This window comes from Electrona antarctica (assembly GCF_951216825.1).
Source record: "Electrona antarctica genome assembly, chromosome: 11".
Taxonomy (NCBI): domain Eukaryota; kingdom Metazoa; phylum Chordata; class Actinopteri; order Myctophiformes; family Myctophidae; genus Electrona; species Electrona antarctica.
In genome coordinates, this window is record NC_136792.1 from 49101811 (window position 1) to 49123061 (window position 21251).

Below are 21251 nucleotides of genomic sequence, written 5' to 3' on the forward strand. Positions count from 1 at the left end.
GGTGGGGGGATGTAATTGGTTCCATTTGGCTGATGACAGGTACGATAGGTATTGCATAACATCGTTCCCAACAGGCATCAGCTTGGTTATTTTAATGCAACACATAAATGACAACATGGACACTACGTGAGGAAGTGAGTACGTCTACTCACTTCAGAGACTCCAGTCCAGAAAAATGCTTCAGTCCAGACACCGGCAAGACGTTGAAGGTCAAGTCTAATTCTCTCAGATGAGAAGGATTAGATCTGAGAGCTGAGGCCAAAACTTCACAGCTTGTCTCTGACAACCAGCAGTTCATCAGTCTAAATGAGAAATAAAACACCACATGTTTGATTGTCTGCTATAAAATACATGATTCTGGATAGAGAAGCTGCTTACAGCCACCTATTAAAGGACCTGGTCTGACTGTGGACTCCGACTAAATCATCTTTACTTAATCTTCTAGCATGCAGGAAACAGACAGGAAACAGCAACAGGTTGACAAGAGATGATATACATAATAGGACCTAACAGGACAAAGGATCGATGGACCATTTAAAACAAGCTGATAACTGATGACGCACGCACAAACACGCACGCACGCATGCACGCACATAGGGATTTAGCTGACTATTTGTTTAGAGGTACAGAGGTTTGTAAAATGGTGTGATGACAACCACCTTGTTCTTAACGTTAAGAAGACACAGGAGATGGTGTTCGTTCGACCCTATAGGAGTATTGGTGACCACAGGTCAGTGGTCATTCATGACTCCACCATCTCACAGGTCTCCTCATACAAATACTTGGGCGTTTGTATTGACAACTCACTAACTTGGAATAAACCCAGTGTGGACAGTCTCTGTAGTAAACTACAGCGCACACACACACACACACACACACACACACACACACACACACACACACACACACACACACACACACACACACACACACACACACACACACACACACACACACACACACACACACACACACACACACACACCAAAAACAACAAATGGAAGAGCTAGGTTACTGTAGTTACTATGTGCCTCCTCATTATTCTAGTCAATGTGTGTAACCATGATATCAACCTTATTCATACTCTTCAAATAAAGTCTCACCACAGCATTCATATTATAATCACTGATGGAAATAATGATTGTAAATTAATCTCACCGTAGAGTCTCCAGTCTACAATGAGGACTTTTCAGTGCTTCACAGAGCAGGCCCAGGCATCGATCAGGTATGGAGTTGGAACTCAAGTCCAGGTGTATTAGATGGGATGGATTAGAACTGAGAGCTGAAGCCACAATTTCGATGTGTTCCTTGAGGTAAGTGCCAAAGCCAACAAGTCTGTAGATTAAATGTAAAATAAGCAATGATCAATCAGACCAAGTTTACTGTCACACTGTCGCAGGCAAGCAAGCAAGCACGCACGCAAGCATGCATGCACGCACGCACGCACACACACACACACACAATTTGTATTCATGCAGCTGCAAATTTACTCTACCAACTCTACCCAACATTGTGTGTGTGTGTGTGTGTGTGTGTGTGTGTGTGTGTGTGTGTGTGTGTGTGTGTGTGTGTGTGTGTGTGTGTGTGTGTGTGTGTGCGTGCGTGCTTGACTCAACACACATGCGTCAGTCCAGCTCCTTATCCAGTCATCATACATGTCAAAACTTGACTATTGTAACTATCCTTACTGGCCTACCGGTATGTGCACTTAAGCCTCTCCAATTGATCCAGAATGCAGATCTCACATGTCTACCGGTTGCTGCCCACACACAGTACAAAACCCTGATGGTGGCCTTCAAAGCAACCAAAGGTATGGCACCCCCTTATCTTCAAAGTCTGATCGGACCCTACAAACACTCCTGAGTGCTCAGATCAGCCAATGCAGGGAAGCTGGCAGGGCATTCACTAAAACCCCCAGGACAACGCTCCACACGTCCCAAACTCTTCTCCCTTCTGGCTCCAAAACTATGGATATTGCAATCAGAACTGCAGACTCACTCCCAATCTTCCGCTGTAGTCTGAAAACTCACCTCTACAGACTCCATCTTGGCCCGTAGCACAGGCTAAACGTATGCAATTTAGTGAATTTACATTTATAATTTAGCATTTTATTAGATGCATAACTTAGCATTTTATGTAGACGTAGCAGTAGCATTCTTTAATGTATACTGGACCCCAGGAAGAATAACCACGCTTTTGCAAGTGCTAATGGGGATCCATAATAAAGTAAAGTAAAGTAAAGTATACTCATAGCCTCACTGTTCAGATAATCTACTGTTAGCTTGCTTATAATACATTTGATGTATTACCTTGTATTGTTCTTGCTTACTGTAAGTCGCTATAAGTTGTGCGTGTGTGCATGCGTGTGCGTGCGTGCATGTGTGTGTGTGTGTGTGTTATTGATAACTATTGCCTCTTGTAATTATTGTGTGAATTGATAGATCTTTGATATGATGTGTCTGTACTTTGTGATGTGTCTGGGTCAGATATGTGACCACAATGAACCATCATGTCTAGTTATAGTGTAGTGGTGTGAAGGTACAATGATTCTGTTCTACTAACTTTTATATTCACATGACTACTAACCGAGCCTTTCTGCAGTTCCTCACAGATGGGATCAGTCTCTCTCGCCCCCACAGTGATGTGTTGTACGTGTCCAGGTCCAACTCCTCCAGAACCTCCTCTGACATCTGCAGCATGTGAGCCAGAGCTGAACACTGGGTCTGAGACAGTTCTGTCTTTGATCTGTCCGCTGACTTCAGGAACTGTTGGATCTCCTGATGTACTGAGTGGTCGTTCATCTCCATCAGACAGTGGAAGATGTTGATACATCTGTCAGGAGAGAGGTCTTCATTATCGGTGCTCATCTCCTTCAGGTTGCTGATGACTCTCTGGATCTCCTCTGGACTGTTCTCTGTCTGACCCAGCAGGCCTCCTAACAGACTCTGGTTGGACTGCAGTGAGAGACCATGAAGGAAGCGGACAAAGAGGTCCAGGTGACCATTCTTACTCTCCAGGGCTTTTTGCATGGCTCTCTTCACGAAGTTAGACAAGGAAATGTCACTCTTGAAATGGTCTGAACTGTCACTCTTGAGGTTCTGCAAGTAACTGTCATGGTCGATTCCCAGGAAGTTATCCACTACCTCCATGTTCTTCTGTGTGAAACAATGGAACAGGTAGACTGCAGCCAGAAACTCCTGGATGATCAGATGAACAAAGCTGTAGACTGCTCTCTGGAAGAGCACACCCTCTCTCTTGAAGATCTGTGTGCACACTCCTGAGTATAGCGAGGCTTCCTTCACATCAAGACCACACTCTTCCAGGTCTTCTTGGTAGAACATGATGCTACCTTTCTCCAGATGTTCAAACGCCAGTCTGGCCAGTTTCAGAAGAACTTCCCTGTCCGTCTTCAAGGACAGCTGTTTATTTTCCATTTTTCTCTTTTCTCTGATCCTCTCTTTTTTGTTTCTTTTTCTCTTTATTCCTTTTTTCCCCTCGTGAGTCTCACCATACTTCTGCTTCTTCCTGTTTGTCTGAAGCAACAGGAAGTGGCAGCACATCTCAGTCAGGGTCTTGGGCAGCTGTCCTGTCTCGTCTGTCTTCACCAGGTCCTCCAGAACAGTAGAGGTGATCCAACAGAAGACTGGGATGTAACACATGATGTGGATGCTCTTTGATGTCTTCATGTGTGAGATGATTGTGTTGGCCAGCTCCTCATCATCACTGAACCTCTTCCTGAAGTACTCCTCCTTCTGGAGGTCTGTGAACCCTCGTATTTCTGTCACCATGTCAACGCATTCAGGAGGGATCTGATTGGCTGCTGCAGGTCTGGTGGTTATCCAGAGGAGAGCCGAGGGGAGCAGATTCCCCTTGATGAGGTTTGTCAACAGAACGTCCACCGATGAGGTCACTGTGACATCAGAGATGAAGTCATCGTTATCGAAGTGCAATGGAAATCTGCTTTCATCGAGACCATCAAAGATGAAGCCAACTTTCCAGGCAGCGAGCTGCTCTGCTGTGACCTTCTTTAATGTTGGATGGAAAACATGGATCAGTGTGAGAAGACTGTGCTGCTCATCCTTGACCAAGTTCAGCTCCCGGAATGAGAAGGAAACCAGGAGAATGATGTCTTGATTCTCCAAACCCTTTGCCCAGTCCAAAGCAAACTTTCGCGCAGAGAATGTCTTTCCGATGCCAGCGATGCCATTGGTCAGAACTGTTCTGCTGGGTTTGTTTCTGCCAAGGAGGAGGGTCTTAAAGATGGCACAGCACTTGATTAGTTCGTCATGGAGGCTCTTCATCTTGGAAGCTCTCTCAAGCTGCCACACCTCATGTTGCTTATTAACCCCTTCACTTTCTCCCACTGATAGGTGGAGGTCTGTGTAGACGCTGGAGACGGAGGGCAAACTGGTCTTATATTCCTTTAAATCCTCCTGCAGACTGACATCTGTTATGAGAAGAAAATTAAGACATTTTAAACATTCAGCTTCATTTACAATTTTATATAATTACAGCTGTGTACACACATTATTAATGTATACAATATCATCCATATTAGGTACCAATATATAAAATAGTTTGAATTGTTTTAGTCCAGAGTTGACAGATGTTACAATATTTGACAATGTATTTTGCCTTTGCAATTTAAATATTAAAGTCATTAACATGAAAATCAATGTTAATTTTATAGTGCAAATTCTGCCCAGTCTTACTTTGTCCACTGGTGGTTTGACTGGGTGCAGTCAGTCCAGGTGTGGTTTGACTGGGTGCAGTCAGTCCACTGGTGGTTTGACTGGGTGCAGTCAGTCCAGGTGTGGTTTGACTGGGTGTCATCAGTCCAGGTGTGGTTTGTCTGGGTGTCTTCAGTCCAGGTGTGGTTTGACTGGGTGTCATCAGTCCAGGTGTGGTTTGTCTGGGTGTCTTCAGTCCAGGTGTGGTTTGTCTGGGTGTCTTCAGTCCAGGTGTGGTTTGACTGGGTGTCATCAGTCCAGGTGTGGTTTGTCTGGGTGTCTTCAGTCCAGGTGTGGTTTGACTGGGTGTCTTCAGTCCAGGTGTGGTTTGTCTGGGTGTCTTCAGTCCAGGTGTGGTTTGACTGGGTGTCTTCAGTCCAGGTGTGGTTTGTCTGGGTGTCTTCAGTCCAGGTGTGGTTTGTCTGGGTTTCTTCAGTCCAGGTGTAGTTTGTCTGGGTGTCTTCAGTCCAGGTGTGGTTTGACTGGGTGTCTTCAGTCCAGGTGTGGTTTGACTGGGTGTATTCAGTCCAGGTGTGGTTTGTCTGGGTGTCGTCAGTCCAGGTGTGGTTTGACTGGGTGTCTTCAGTCCAGGTGTGGTTTGACTGGGTGTCTTCAGTCCAGGTGTGGTTTGACTGGGTGTCTTCAGTCCAGGTGTGGTTTGACTGGGTGTCTTCAGTCCAGGTGTGGTTTGTCTGGGTGTCGTCAGTCCAGGTGTGGTTTGACTGGGTGTCTTCAGTCCAGGTGTGGTTTGACTGGGTGTCTTCAGTCCAGGTGTGGTTTGACTGGGTGTCTTCAGTCCAGGTGTGGTTTGTCTGGGTGTCGTCAGTCCAGGTGTGGTTTGACTGGGTGTCGTCAGTCCAGGTGTGGTTTGACTGGGTGTCTTCAGTCCAGGTGTGGTTTGACTGGGTGTCTTCAGTCCAGGTGTGGTTTGACTGGGTGTCTTCAGTCCAGGTGTGGTTTGACTGGGTGTCTTCAGTCCAGGTGTGGTTTGACTGGGTGTCTTCAGTCCAGGTATGGTCCTGGATGTCTGTCCACACTGGGGACAGCCACGGTGTCCTGTGGGAGCAGACTGGTCCCAGTATGAGGTGATGCACTGTCTGCAGAACCAGTGTCCACAGCTGGTAGGGACGGGATCTGTCAGAACCTCCTCACACACTGAACACCTGGACGTCTGCTCTGCCACAACACAACCACTGCTCTTCCTCTCTCTGTGGAGGTGATGAAGGACATTTATTATGACTACAGATGTGCAAGTGCAACTTGACAACTTCACATGTTATGTTAATTCTATTCACATTCCCTGAATAGATAGAGTTCCTCTGCTGGACACTTCTTATCGGTAGCAAAGCAGTAGAATTAGCGAGGCTACTCAGTGAATAAACCCTGCATGGAAAATGTGCAAAATATCAGAAAAGTGTGAAGAGTTGGAATGGCACCTCATGTATATTCTTGACTGATAGAAGAGGTTTCCATACTGCTTGGAGTTGGTACACAATAATAGTGTCTACTCTGTCATGGCATTATATATTCATGATTCTTATTTGGTCTGTAAATTGTGACACGGTAATGCAATCGTATAACCTCCTTATCTACTACTGTCTACCTCTGTGAGCAGATACAAGACATTCTTAGTCTTTCCAGTTGAAGTTGACAGAGAGATCACTCAGATCAGTGATCTTACTTTGTGTCTGGAGGTCCAGGTTCATTACTGAAGTTAGGAGGATGTTGTAAAGCCCGGTCACTCTTCATAGACACACAGCTGGGTGTTGGAGACTCTGGTCTGTGGTGAACACTTCTGGAATCATAATAAAAGAGTTAATTATTATCATACACTGACCATGATGTGTGTTTAACATTACTGTAGAGTTGACAATAGAACATCAGTATTATTTTATAATAGACTAGGTGGGTTTGTTAATAGAGTATTGATCATGATTGATTTGCTCTTTTTATTGGTTAAATATTGATATAATAACCTATAGACAAACATAACCACTGTGAACCTGCCCTCCATTTGGACATGTCATTATGCTGTAGGTGTGACATTCTAAAATAAAACATATCTAGACGCTCACAGAGCATTGTGATGCAAGGTATTGTGAACTTGTAGATCTTCTACTTTTGCTACTGAAGTTTGGATTTTTTTCTTCTTTATTTTTTAAACAATAATAAATCTATCTTGTGTACTTTGGACAGTGTGATGAGTTTAACAACAACTGAAAAGGAACACTTTTTATACCATCATCATAACCTGTCGTGTTCATACTACAACACTAAATAGGCATAACATAGTCTCAGTTTTATAACAACTAAATCATAATGTGTATTTTACTGTATTCTGACCTGTGATCAGTAGACTGGTGTCCATCTTTGAAGTTAATAGGTCTATCCATGGACCAGTCACTCTTCATGGAGACACAGCTGGGTACAGGAGACCCTGCTCTGTGCTGATCAACCCTGATAGAAAGAGAGGATGAACATTAGACACTTTATTTATATACAATCATACAATCCATGTGGAATCCACACACACTTCTAGTCAAACATCTCTAATGTGAACTCTCTACTCTGAAGTATACAACACTGTTGGTGCAGAAACATCTTTCTACACTGAGTTTGGTTTAATCTTACTTTGTGTGTGGCGGTCCAGGTTCATTGCTGAAGTTAAAAGGTGTTCCCATAGACGTGTCACTCTTCATAGACACACAGCTGGGTGTTGGAGATTCTGGTCTGTGGTGAACACTTCTGGAATCATACAAAATACACCTACAATTATCACTGAAAAAGGCAGTTTCTTCAATATTCATTGTTACAATTACATCCCTTGGTTACTAAAATGGTTGGTTTCAACTCCTCGACATTGCAGTGTACAAGTAAAAACTAAGAATAGCACCAAAATAACAATATAAATAGTATATTCAATCATATATGGAATCCACACACACTTCTAGTCAAACATCTCTTATGAACTCTCTACTCTGAAGTACAGGGAACATTTCATAAGTGGAACGATTGTGGTGCAGAAACGATCTTTCTACACTGAGTCTGGTTGTAATTGGCATTCCAAATGAAGTGATCTTACTTTGTGTGTGGAGGTCCAGGTTCATTGCTGAAGTTAAGAGGTGTTCTCATAGACGTGTCACTCTTCATAGACACACAGCTGGCTGTTGGAGACTCTGCTCTGTGGTGAACACTTCTGGAATCATAATTAAATATGTTTTTTCAATTATCATAGTAGTACTAGTTCCCCACTGACCATGAAGTGTGTTAATGCATTACTATAGGGTTGACAATAGAACATCATTCTTCTTTTATAAGACGCAACTATAGTGGGTTTGTTAATACAGTATTTATTGACTATTGACTTTTTATTGGTTAAATATTGATATAGCCATTGTGAACCTGGCATGTCATTATAGGTGTGACATTTTAAAATAAAACAGCAGATCTACAAGCTCACAAAGCATTGTGATACAAGGTATTGTGAGGTTGTAGATCTGCTGAACTGAAGTTTGGATGTTTTTTTTGAAACACTAGATTAGAACACTAAACCCGGGTGATTTTCACCCGGACAATTATTTGATGTGATTTTCCTGATGTCTGAGGTGGGTGGGTCTTTCAGTACCTTCATGATGCTCAGTGACACATAGAAAGTAGGTTCGTTTCCCTGCACACACCACACCCCTGGTTCTTTCTACAGGCAGGCGTTCGGGTGAATTTCACCCGGGATTATTGTTATTATTATTATTATTATTTTTTTTTATTATTATCACATGTCCCAGGAATGGGTGGACCAAAGGAGAAGTTCCCAAATCCCCCCTTTTTTTTAGGAATATCTTTTTGAGTGGTGCAACAACTCCAAGGAACAGCAATGTCCGTGTTAACCTATGTGATAACTATGTATGTGACTATGTATGTGACTATGTTACTATGAGTACCAGTAGGGGCAAAAGTGGCGCTGTTGTGCCAGAAACAGAGAGAGAGATACTTCTGCACAAGCTGTTGCCTGCTAATGAGAGAGAGAGGGGGGGGGGGGGAGGGCAGGGGGAGAGGGGAGTTGCACCACTCAGTTCACACAGGTGTGATTTTTTTTAAAGTAATACCCACATTTTTCAGCGATTTTATGACATCTTTTTCCCATGTGGGAATATTAAAGAAGAAGTACCATCATAACCTGTTCATACTACAACAGAAAGTATTAAGAGCCAGAACATTTATAAAACTAAATCTGATAACAACTAAATCTGTGTTTTACTGTATTCTGACCTGTGATCAGTAATAGAATGGTGTCCATCTTTGAAGTTAATAGGTCTATCCATGGACCAGTCACTCTTCATGGAGACACAGCTGGGTACAGGAGACCCTGCTCTGTGCTGATCAACCCTGATAGAAAGAGAGGATGAACATTAGACACTTTATTTATATACAATCCATGTGGAATCCACACACACTTCTAGTCAAACATCTCTATTGTGAACTCTCTACTCTGAAGTATACAACACTGTTGGTGCAGAAACATCTTTCTACACTGAGTTTGGTTTTAATTGGCATTCCAAAGTAATCTTACTTTGTGTGTGGAGGTCCAGGTTCATTGCTGAAGTTAAAAGGTGTTCCCATAGACGTATCACTCTTCATAGACACACAGCTGGGTGTTGGAGACTCTGGTCTGTGGTGAACACTTCTGGAATCATACAAAATACACCTATAATTATCACTGAAAAAGGCAGTTTCTTCAATATTCATTGTTACAATTACATCCCTTGGTTAAGAGACTAAAATGGTTGGTTTCAACTCCTCGACATTGCAGTGTACAAGTAAAAATCACACCCGTGTGAACTGAGTGGTGTAAGGTCTTATATAGACTGATCAGCTGTGGTCTGACGTAATGTCTGACATAATGAAATCACACCCGTGTGAACTGGGTGACCATAGCAACCGTGCTCATTTTTTGGTACGAACAGACAGACAGACAGACAGACACGTAAACTAACAAAGCCAGTCGTAGGAGTGGTTTACACCACTCAAAAACTAAGAATAGCACCAAAATAACAATATAAATAGTATATTCAATCATATATGGAATCCACACACACTTCTAGTCAAACATCTCTTATGAACTCTCTACTCTGAAGTACAGGGAACATTTCAGAAGTGGAACGATTGTGGTGCAGAAACGATCTTTCTACACTGAGTCTGGTTGTAATTGGCATTCCAAATGAAGTGATCTTACTTTGTGTGTGGAGGTCCAGGTTCATTGCTGAAGTTAAGAGGTGTTCCCATAGACGTGTCACTCTTCATAGACACACAGCTGGCTGTTGGAGACTCTGGTCTGTGGTGAACACTTCTGGAATCATAATTAAATATGTTTTTTCAATTATCATAGTAGTACTAGTCCCCCACTGACCATGTGTTAATGCATTACTATAGGGTTGACAATAGAACATCATTCTTCTTTTATAAGACGCAAAGTGGGTTTGTTAATACAGTATTTATTGACTATTGACTTTTTATTGTGAACCTGGCATGTCATTATCAATGTTCCCTCTAATTTTTTTTTCGGTCTGAGCAAACACTCAAACCTCCTGAGCAGACATCAGCAACTACTGAGCAATCATACATCACCTTGACACCAACTATCCAAACGTTAGATAATGCGAAGTGAGCGCCTCTCACTTCACACAGGTGTGATTTTTTTCTTTTTTATAGAGTGAATCAATGAATAGTTACATAAGGTTACGCAAGTTACAACATTTTTATTTTATATCAAGGTGGTAGGCTAGCAATTTTAGGAATATCCAGTTAGTATATCAGTGGTTCTCAACCTTTTCAGGCTGTGACCCCCCAAAGTAATATTTGAACTGGGGACCCCCCCACCCAGACAAGCAACAGAATGGTTCCACAGATAAATATTGTGAAAATAGACGATCTACAAACTCGTTGTGAACTTGTAGATCGGCTATTTTCACAATTTTCTTAAAAATCTTTATTCTATAATCTGGCCAATGTTTGACCAGTTTTTATAGCATAGTTTGCTGATTACTTTTCATGCAGTAATGGTATTTTACTTTTAGAGCCTTTGAGGTATTATAGAAGTCTTAAAAGTCCTTCACTGTCATGTGGGGACCCACAGGTTGAGAACGACTGTTATATGAATACTCAATTGTGCATTACATGGGGGGCATAAGAAACGTAAAAACTTTATTGGGACACACACACACTAAGACGAGTTTGTTGGTGTGTTTATGAACTTCTAGTTTCTCAGATTGTCGAACGTCAGCAGCCCCTTATGGCCCCTACTACGCCAGCTATGGGCTATTATTATATGTAGCTACATAGCAGAGGGATTGATTGATTGAAGAAAGATGTATTAACAGATTGGAGAATTACAGAGATAGGTTCCATATGGGGCTAGACCGCTAGAGATTAACGTTAGCTTCCCCACGTTTCATTCACAAGTACATCGGGACTGGGGGCTTGTTGTGCTGTAGTGATAACCGTGACGTTAGCTAACCAGCTAAAGCGAAGCTAACGTTAGTCCCCCTCTCGTTGTTGTTGCGCACAGCCGTGCTTTTATCCACACTTCCATCCGTTCGCCTTTTAAATCTAAATGTCCCATCAACGCACGGGTCCAAGGCAACGCGATCTTATCTGGTTCTTAACTTCTTGGGGTTTCATTAACAGTGACTGACTGCACTGCTACTGCTGCTGCTGCTGCTGCTGCTGTTACGTCTCCACCTCTAAGATCCCGACCCCCCACTCGCCGCGCACTGCGCGCAGTCGGCGCAGTCATACACAGGAGAGGAGAGGAGACCAAAGAGTCAAAAAAGGAGGGGAGGAGACCTGTCTGTCGCCTCGCCTGTGTAATCTAAATAAACTGTAAAGTAAATAGAAATAAAGTGTGGGCAAATGTCGACTCGGGATAGGTATTATTACTGTAATGTAGATGATACTCGGGGGGGGGGGGGGAGACATTTTTTTTTAAAGAAAACTTTTTTTTTACACCAGCGTCGGTGTCTGTGCGCGACAGATTTCAGTTGTGCGCGAGAGCATTTGGCCATGTGCGCGCGCGCGCACGGGCGCACCTTAGGGGGAACATTGGTCATTATAGGTGTGACATTTTAAAATAAAACAGCAGATCTACAAGCTCACAAAGCATTGTGATACAAGGTATTGTGAGGTTGTAGATCTGCTGAACTGAAGTTTGGATGTTTTTTTTTAAAACCCTAGAACACTAAACCCGGGTGATTTTCACCCGGACAATTATTGGATGTGATTTTCCTGATGTCTGAGGTGGGTGGGTCTTTCAGTACCTTCATGATGCTCAGTGACACATAGAACGTAGGTTCGTTTCCCTGCACACACCACACCCCTGGTTCTTTCTACAGGCAGGCGTTCGGGTGAATTTCACCCGGGATTATTATTATTATTATTACTATTTATTTATTTATTTATTTATTTATTTATTTATTTATTTATTTATTTATTTATTTATTTATTTATTTATTTATTTATTTATTTATTTATTTATTTATTTATTTATGTCCCAGGAATGGGTGGACCAAAGGAGAAGTTCCCAAATCCCCTTTTTTTTTTTAGGAATATCTTTTTGAGTGGTGCAACCACTCCAAGGAACAGCAATGTCCGTGTTAACCTATATGTGTTAACCTATGTATGTGACTATGTTACTATGAGTACCAGTAGGGGCAAAAGTGGCGCTGTTGTGCCAGAAACAGAGAGAAAGAGATACTGCTGCACTGTTGCCTGCTAATGAGAGAGAGAGAGGGGGGGGGGGGGGGGGGTCAGGGGGAGAGGGGAGTTGCACCACTCAGTTCACACGGGTGTGATTTTTTTTTAAGTAATACCCACATTTTTCAGCGATTTTATGACATCTTTTTCCCATGTGGGAATATTAAAGAAGAAGTACCATCATAACCTGTTCATAGTACTACAACAGAAAGTATTAAGAGCCAGAACATTTATAAAACTCAGTTTGATAACAACTAAATCTGTGTTTACTGTATTCTGACCTGTGATCAGTAGTAGACTGGTGTCCATCTTTGAAGTTAATAGGTCTATCCATGGACCAGTCACTCTTCATGGAGACACAGCTGGGTACAGGAGACCCTGCTCTGTGCTGATCAACCCTGGTAGAAAGAGAGGATGAACATTAGACACTTTATTTATATACAAATCATACAATCCATGTGGAATCCACACACACTTCTAGTCAAACATCTCTAATGTGAACTCTCTACTCTGAAGTATACAACACTGTTGGTGCAGAAACATCTTTCTACACTGAGTTTGGTTTAATGTTTTTTTTTTCAATTATCATAGTAGTACTAGTTCCCCACTGACCATGAAGTGTGTTAATGCATTACTATAGAGCGTCGCAGTCCCGCCTCCTACCCTGGACCAGGAAATGAAACCCAATGCATTTTCCTCATAGACATTTCTTAAAGTATTTATTTAAAGACGGTTACGCCGCGGACAAAGCCAACTCGAGTCGTGACAATTCATGACAACACAAACAATATTTTGGACCAAACAAATAATTACAAAGAAGAAAAAAACGGCAGGTTACAACACTTTTTTTGTTGTTTTTCTTCTTTGTAATTATTTGTTTGGTCCAAAATATTGTTTGTGTTGTCATGAGTTGTCACGACTCGAGTTGGCTTTGTCCGCGGCGTAACCGTCTTTAAATAAATACTTTAAGAAATGTCTATGGGAAAAATGCATTGGGTTTCATTTCCTGGTCCAGGGTAGGAGGCGGGACTGCGACGCTCTATAGGGTTGACAATAGAACATCATTCTTCTTTTATAAGACGCAACTATAGTGGGTTTGTTAATACAGTATTTATTGGTTAAATATTGATTATAATAATCTAGACAGTAGAGACAGCCATAACCACTGTGAACCTGGCATGTCATTATAGGTGTGACATTTTAAAATAAAACAGCAGATTTACAAGCTCACAAAGCATTGTGATGCAAGGTATTGTGAGGTTGTAGATCTGCTATTTTTGCTACCTGTATGTGAAACTGAAGTTTGGACGTTTTATTTTTAAACCCTAGTACACTAAACCCGGGTGATTTTCACCCGGACAATTTATTATTTGATGTGATTTTCCTGATGTCTGAGGTGGGTGGGTCTTTCAGTACCTTCATGGTGCTCAGTGACACATAGAAAGTAGGTTTGTTTCCCTGCACACACCACACCCCTGGTTCTTTCTACAGGCAGGCGTGGGCGTTCGGGTGAATTTCACCCGGTATTATTATTATTATTATTATTATTATTATTATTATTATTTATTTATTTTTATTTTATTCTCACATGTCCCAGGAATGGGTGGACTAAAGGAGAAGTTCCCAAATCCCCTTTTTTTTCAGGAATATCTTTTTTAAAGTAATACCCACATTTTTCAGCGATTTTATGACATCTTTTTTTTTTCCCCATGTGGGAATATTAAAGAAGAAGTACCATCATAACCTGTTCATAGTACTACAAAAGAAAGTATTAAGAGCCAGAACATTTATAAAACTCAGTTTGATAACAACTAAATCTGTGTTTTACTGTATTCTGACCTGTGATCAGTAGTAGACTGGTGTCCATCTTTGAAGTTAATAGGTCTATCCATGGACCAGTCACTCTTCATGGAGACACAGCTGGGTACAGGAGACCCTGCTCTGTGTTGATCAACCCTGATAGAAAGAGAGGATGAACATTAGACACTTTATTTATATACAAATCATACACTCCATGTGGAAACACACACTTCTAGTCAAACATCTCTAATGTGAACTCTACTCTGAAGTATACAACACTGTTGGTGCAGAAACATCTTTCTACACTGAGTTTGGTTTAATCTTACTTTGTGTGTGGAGGTCCAGGTTCATTGCTGAAGTTAAAAGGTGTTCCCATAGACGTGTCACTCTTCATAGACACACAGCTGGGTGTTGGAGACTCTGGTCTGTGGTGAACACTTCTGGAATCATACAAAATAACAAAATACACCTACAATTATCACTGAAAAAGGCAGTTTCTTCAATATTCATTGTTACAATTACATCCCTTGGTTACTAAAATGGTTGGTTTCAACTCCTCGACATTGCAGTATACAAGTAAAAACTAAGAATAGCACCAAAATAACAATATAAATAGTATATTCAATCATATATGGAATCCACACACACTTCTAGTCAAACGTCTCTTATGAACTCTCTACTCTGAAGTACAGGGAACATTTCAGAAGTGGAACGATTGTGGTGCAGAAACGATCTTTCTACACTGAGTCTGGTTGTAATTGGCATTCCAAATGAAGTGATCTTACTTTGTGTGTGGAGGTCCAGGTTCATTGCTGAAGTTAAAAGGTGTTCCCATAGACGTGTCACTCTTCATAGACACACAGCTGGCTGTTGGAGACTCTGGTCTGTGGTGAACACTTCTGGAATCATAATTAAAGGGGCATTCCACTCATTTTCTACATTTTACTATGTCATTAATATACCTTAGAGCTGTTGTGTGGAAATAATAAAAAAAGTCCCCCCATTCTGTGTTTACTAGAACTAGAGGTCTGAAAAAAATCATTAACATGGTGAAACACATCTTGATGATGTCATCAAGATGTGTTTCACCATGTTAATGATTTTTTTCATAATTACAGTTCTAGGAAACACAGAATGGGGGGGACTGTTTTATTATTTCCACACAACAGCTCTAAGGTATATTAATGACATAGTAAAATGTTGAAAATGGGTGGTTTTCCCCTTTAAATATGTTTTTTTTCAATTATCATAGTAGTACTAGTTCCCCACTGACCATGAAGTGTGTTAATGCATTACTATAGGGTTGACAAGAATAGAACATCATTCTTCTTTTATAAGACGCAACTATAGTGGGTTTGTTAATACAGTATTTATTGACTATTGACTTTTTATTGGTTAAATATTGATTATAATAATCTAGACAGTAGAGACATCCATAACCACTGTGAACCTGGCATGTCATTATAGGTGTGACATTTTAAAATAAAACAGCAGATCTACAAGCTCACAAAGCATTGTGATACAAGGTATTGTGAGGTTGTAGATCTGCTATTTCTGCTACCTGTATGTGAAACTGAAGTTTGGATGTTTTTTTTAAAAACCCTAGAACACAAAAACCCGGGTGATTTTCACCCGGACAATTATTTGATGTGATTTTCCTGATGTCTGAGGTGGGTGGGTCTTTCAGTACCTTCATGATGCTCAGTGACACATAGAACGTAGGTTCGTTTCCCTGCACACACCACACCCCTGGTTCTTTCTACAGGCAGGCGTTCGTGGTGAATTTCACCCGGGATTATTATTATTATTATTATTTTTATTTTTTTATTTTTTTATTATCACATGTCCCAGGAATGGGTGGACCAAAGGAGAAGTTCCCAAATCCCCTTTTTGTTTTAGGAATATCTTTTTGAGTGGTGCAACCACTCCAAGGAACAGCAATGTCCGTGTTGTTAACCTATGTGTTAACCTATGTATGTGACTATGTTACTATGAGTACCAGTAGGGGCAAAAGTGGCGCTGTTGTGCCAGAAAGAGAGAGAGAGAGATACTGCTGCACTGTTGCCTGCTAATGAGAGAGAGAGAGGAGGGGGGGGGGCAGGGGGAGAGGGGAGTTGCACCACTCAGTTCACACGGGTGTGATTTTTTTTTAAGTAATACCCAAAATTTTCAGCGATTTTATGACATATTTTTCCCATGTGGGAATATTAAAGAAGAAGTACCATCATAACCTGTTCATACTACAACAGAAAGTAAGAGCCAGAACATCTATAAAACTCAGTTTGATAACAACTAAATCTGTGTTTTACTGTATTCTGACCTGTGATCAGTAGTAGAATGGTGTCCGTCTTTGAAGTTAATAGGTCTATCCATGGACCAGTCACTCTTCATGGAGACACAGCTGGGTACAGGAGACCCTGCTCTGTGCTGATCAACCCTGATAGAAAGAGAGGATGAACATTAGACACTTTATTTATATACAAATCATACAATCCATGTGGAATCCACACACACTTCTAGTCAAACATCTCTAATGTGAACTCTCTACTCTGAAGTATACAACACTGAGTTTGGTTTAATCTTACTTTGTGTGTAGGCCTATGTGAAACTGAAGTTTGGATGTTTTTTTAAAACCCTAGAACACTAAACCCGGGTGATTTTCACCCGGACAATTATCTGATGTGATTTTCCTGATGTCTGAGGTGGGTGGGTCTTTCAGTACCTTCATGATGCTCAGTGACACATAGAACGTAGGTTCGTTTCCCTGCACACACCACACCCCTGGTTCTTTCTACAGGCAGGCGTTCGGGTGAATTTCACCCGGTATTATTATTATTATTATTATTACTATTTATTAATTTATGAATTTATTAATGTATTAATTAATTAATTAATTAATTTATTATCACATGTCCCAGGAATGGGTGGACCAAAGGAGAAGTTCCCAAATCCCCTTTTTGTTTTAGGAATATCTTTTTGAGTGGTGCAACCACTCCAAGGAACAGCAATGTCCGTGTTAACCTATATGTGTTAACCTATGTATGTGACTATGTTACTATGAGTACCAGTAGGGGCAAAAGTGGCGCTGTTGTGCCAGAAACAGAGAGAGATATACTGCTGCACTAGCTGTTGCCTGCTAATGAGAGAGAGAGGGGGGGGCAGGGGGAGAGGGGAGTTGCACCACTCAGTTCACACAGGTGTGATTTTTTTTAAAGCAATACCCACATTTTTCAGCGATTTTATGACATATTCTTCCCATGTGGGAATATTAAAGAAGAAGTACCATCATAACCTGTTCATACTACAACAGAAAGTATTAAGAGCCAGAACATTTATAAAACTAAATCTGATAACAACTAAATCTGTGTTTTACTGTATTCTGACCTGTGATCAGTAATAGAATGGTGTCCATCTTTGAAGTTAATAGGTCTATCCATGGACCAGTCACTCTTCATGGAGACACAGCTGGGTACAGGAGACCCTGCTCTGTGCTGATCAACCCTGATAGAAAGAGAGGATGAACATTAGACACTTTATTTATATACAAATCATACAATCCATGTGGAATCCACACACACTTCTAGTCAAACATCTCTAATGTGAACTCTCTACTCTGAAGTATACAACACTGTTGGTGCAGAAACATCTTTCTACACTGAGTTTGGTTTAATCTTACTTTGTGTGTGGAGGTCCAGGTTCATTGCTGAAGTTAAAAGGTGTTCCCATAGACGTGTCACTCTTCATAGACACACAGCTGGGTGTTGGAGACTCTGGTCTGTGGTGAACACTTCTGGAATCATACAAAATACACCTACAATTATCACTGAAAAAGGCAGTTTCTTCAATATTCATTGTTACAATTACATCCCTTGGTTAAGAGACTAAAATGGTTGGTTTCAACTCCTCGACATTGCAGTGTACAAGTAAAAATCACACCCGTGTGAACTGAGTGGTGTAAGGTCTTATATAGACTGATCAGCTGTGGTCTGACGTAATGTCTGACGTAATGAAATCACACCCGTGTGAACTGGTTGACCATAGCAACCATGCTCATTTTTTGGTACGAACAGACACACAAACTAACAAAGCTGAAATCACACCCGTGTGAACTGGGTGACCATAGCAACCATGCTCATTTTTTGGTACGAACAGACACGTAAACTAACAAAGCCAGTTGTAGGAGTGGTTTACACCACTCCAAAACTAAGAATAGCACCAAAATAACAATATAAATAGTATATTCAATCATATATGGGATCCACACACACTTCTAGTCAAACAACTCTTATGAACTCTATACTCTGAAGTACAGGGAACATTTCAGAAGTGGAACGATTGTGGTGCAGAAACGATCTTTCTACACTGAGTCTGGTTGTAATTGGCATTCCAAATGAAGTGATCTTACTTTGTGTGTGGAGGTCCAGGTTCATTGCTGAAGTTAAAAGGTGTTCCCATAGACGTGTCACTCTTCATAGACACACAGCTGGCTGTTGGAGACTCTGCTCTGTGGTGAACACTTCTGGAATCATAATTAAATATGTTTTTTCAATTATCATAGTTAGTACTAGTTCGCCACTGACCATGAAGCGTGTTAATGCATTACTATAGGGTTGACAATAGAACATCATTCTTCTTTTATAAGACGCAAAGTGGGTTTGTTAATACAGTATTTATTGACTATTGACTTTTTATTGGTTAAATATTGATTATAATAATCTAGACAGATCTACAAGCTCACAAAGCATTGTGATGCAAGGTATTGTGAGGTTGTAGATCTGCTATTTTTGCTACTTCACCCGGACAATTATTTGATGTGATTTTCCTGATGTCTGAGGTGGGTGGGTCTTTCAGTACCTTCATGATGCTCAGTGACACGTAGAAAGTAGATTTGTTTCCCTGCACACACCACACCCCTGGGGTGGGGGGAGGGGGGGAGTTGCACCACTCAGTTCACACGGTGTGATTTTTTAAAGTAATACCCACATTTTTCAGCGATTTTATGACTATGGAATATTAAAGAAGAAGTACCATCATAACCTGTTCATACTACAACAGAAAGTATTAAGAGCCAGAACATTTATAAAAGATTTAGTCTGTGTTTTACTGTATTCTGACCTGTGATCAGTAGTAGAATGGTGTCCATCTTTGAAGTTAATAGGTCTATCCATGGACCAGTCACTCTTCATGGAGACACAGCTGGGTACAGGAGACCCTGCTCTGTGCTGATCAACCCTGGTAGAAAGAGAGGATGAACATTATACACTTTATTTATATACAATCATACAATCCATGTGGAATCCACACACACTTCTAGTCAAACATCTCTAATGTGAACTCTCTACTCTCTACTCTATACAACACTGTTGGTGCAGAAATACTGAGTTTGGCTTTAATTGGCATTCCAAAGTAATCTTACTTTGTGTGTGGAGGTCCAGGTTCATTGCTGAAGTTAAAAGGTGTTCCCATAGACGTGTCACTCTTCATAGACACACAGCTGGGTGTTGGAGACTCTGGTCTGTGGTGAACACTTCTGGAATCATACAAAATACACCTACAATTATCACTGAAGAAGGCAGTTTCTTCAATATTCATCGTTACATCCCTTGGTTAAGAGACTAAAATGGTTGCGTTTCAACTCCTCGACATTGCAGTGTACAAGTAAAAACTAAGAATAGCACCAAAATAACAATATAAATAGTTTGTAGGGTAGAACTTTAGATACTAGTGATATATAAAGTTATAGTAATTCACTTACTTTGTGTGTGGTGGTCCAGGCTCATCACTGAGGTCAGTAGGTTCTCCTTTAGACCAGTCACTCTTCATAGACACACAGCTAGCTGTTGGAGACTCTGCTCTGTGGATCATGTGATGTGTGTCAGCTCCCTCCTCCTCTCTCTCCTCACACTGACTCATCTTCAGGCCTTCGCTTAACCTGTCACACAATACATAGAAATAGAATACATAGAAACCAGAAAATAGGAAATTATGTATAAATGAGCACCACGTGGTGTAATGCCCAAGTGAGTTACACACGCACGGGCAGTCGGGCACATATAGTTGCCAGTCCATTACGCTTCGTGACGTCACGCCTTGTTACACCTACAATCCCTGTTATGCACATATATGGAGATCCCTGATGTCGTGAATATTAAGACATCACGCCTCGTGACATGCTCCATATATGGAGGCACACTATATATGGCCATGAACCCTGACCATAACTGTTTTTCATTGTGGAGCCGGCCAGCAACTCTACATCTGACCTCAAACCTCAAACCCTTAGATCTCCATATATGCAGCTGACCTGTTCTGACATTCCATATGTTGATGCTTCCCCACCCGTCCTTCCTCTTCGATGTCTCCCTTTTGACTGATACCTGTCCATTCAAACTCTAGACGGGCCCGCCCCAAAGTTATTAGTGCAGCCGCGCCCGGCAGCCTGGCGAAAAGAAAAGTTGTCAACAGGCCAGAGAATTAAGGCACGGCCCTACCTGGGCCCTCATCAAACCCTGTACACTCAAGACACTGCCCCCGCTGCCACCCTTAGATCTCCATATATGGAGCTGACCTGTTCTGACATTCCATATGCTGATCTAACCTCATCAAACCCTGTACACTCAAGACACGCTCCATATACAGTATAGCCAGACCTCATCAAACCCTGTTTACTCAAGACACTGCCCCCGCGGCCACCCTTATAGATCTCCATATATGGAGCTGACCGGAGCTGACCGGTTCTGACATTCCAAGTCTGACCCCCCATGCCGAAGCGCCAGCACTCGCCCAGCAGTCTGCCGTCACCCAGGCGGATGCGTGCACGCGACGAGGTCGCTTCTCGCCCTCAGGTAGTAAGAGCTGTACAACTGAACATTAATGTGTTTGTCATAGTGACAAAAGACACACAGCAGCACACTTTCACTTTCAACTGGGACTATTTCTGGGAAATTACCTTCTGTAAAGCACACTCATGCACGC

At 41.5% G+C, this 21251-nt stretch overlaps 1 protein-coding gene across 1 annotated transcript in view; it reads right to left on the reverse strand.

Moving 5' to 3' along the window:
• The window catches only part of LOC306932193 (uncharacterized protein), a 25690-nt gene extending 5507 nt beyond the window's left edge, over positions 1-20183 (reverse strand). The window contains exons 1-16 of the mRNA XM_079513890.1: positions 20032-20183; positions 19693-19806; positions 19392-19508; positions 18682-18795; positions 16597-16713; positions 14316-14432; positions 12758-12874; positions 11431-11497; positions 7813-7907; positions 7074-7187; positions 6412-6525; positions 5158-5938; positions 4713-4983; positions 2587-4447; positions 1159-1335; positions 153-302 (exon numbers count right to left, since the gene is read on the reverse strand). Of these exons, the coding sequence (XP_079370016.1) occupies positions 153-302; positions 1159-1335; positions 2587-4447; positions 4713-4983; positions 5158-5938; positions 6412-6525; positions 7074-7187; positions 7813-7907; positions 11431-11497; positions 12758-12874; positions 14316-14432; positions 16597-16713; positions 18682-18795; positions 19392-19508; positions 19693-19806; positions 20032-20141 (4436 nt within the window). The 5' untranslated portion in view covers positions 20142-20183. The remainder of the gene's footprint in view (positions 1-152; positions 303-1158; positions 1336-2586; positions 4448-4712; positions 4984-5157; positions 5939-6411; positions 6526-7073; positions 7188-7812; positions 7908-11430; positions 11498-12757; positions 12875-14315; positions 14433-16596; positions 16714-18681; positions 18796-19391; positions 19509-19692; positions 19807-20031) is intronic.
• Between the last annotated feature and the right edge of the window lie 1068 nt (positions 20184-21251).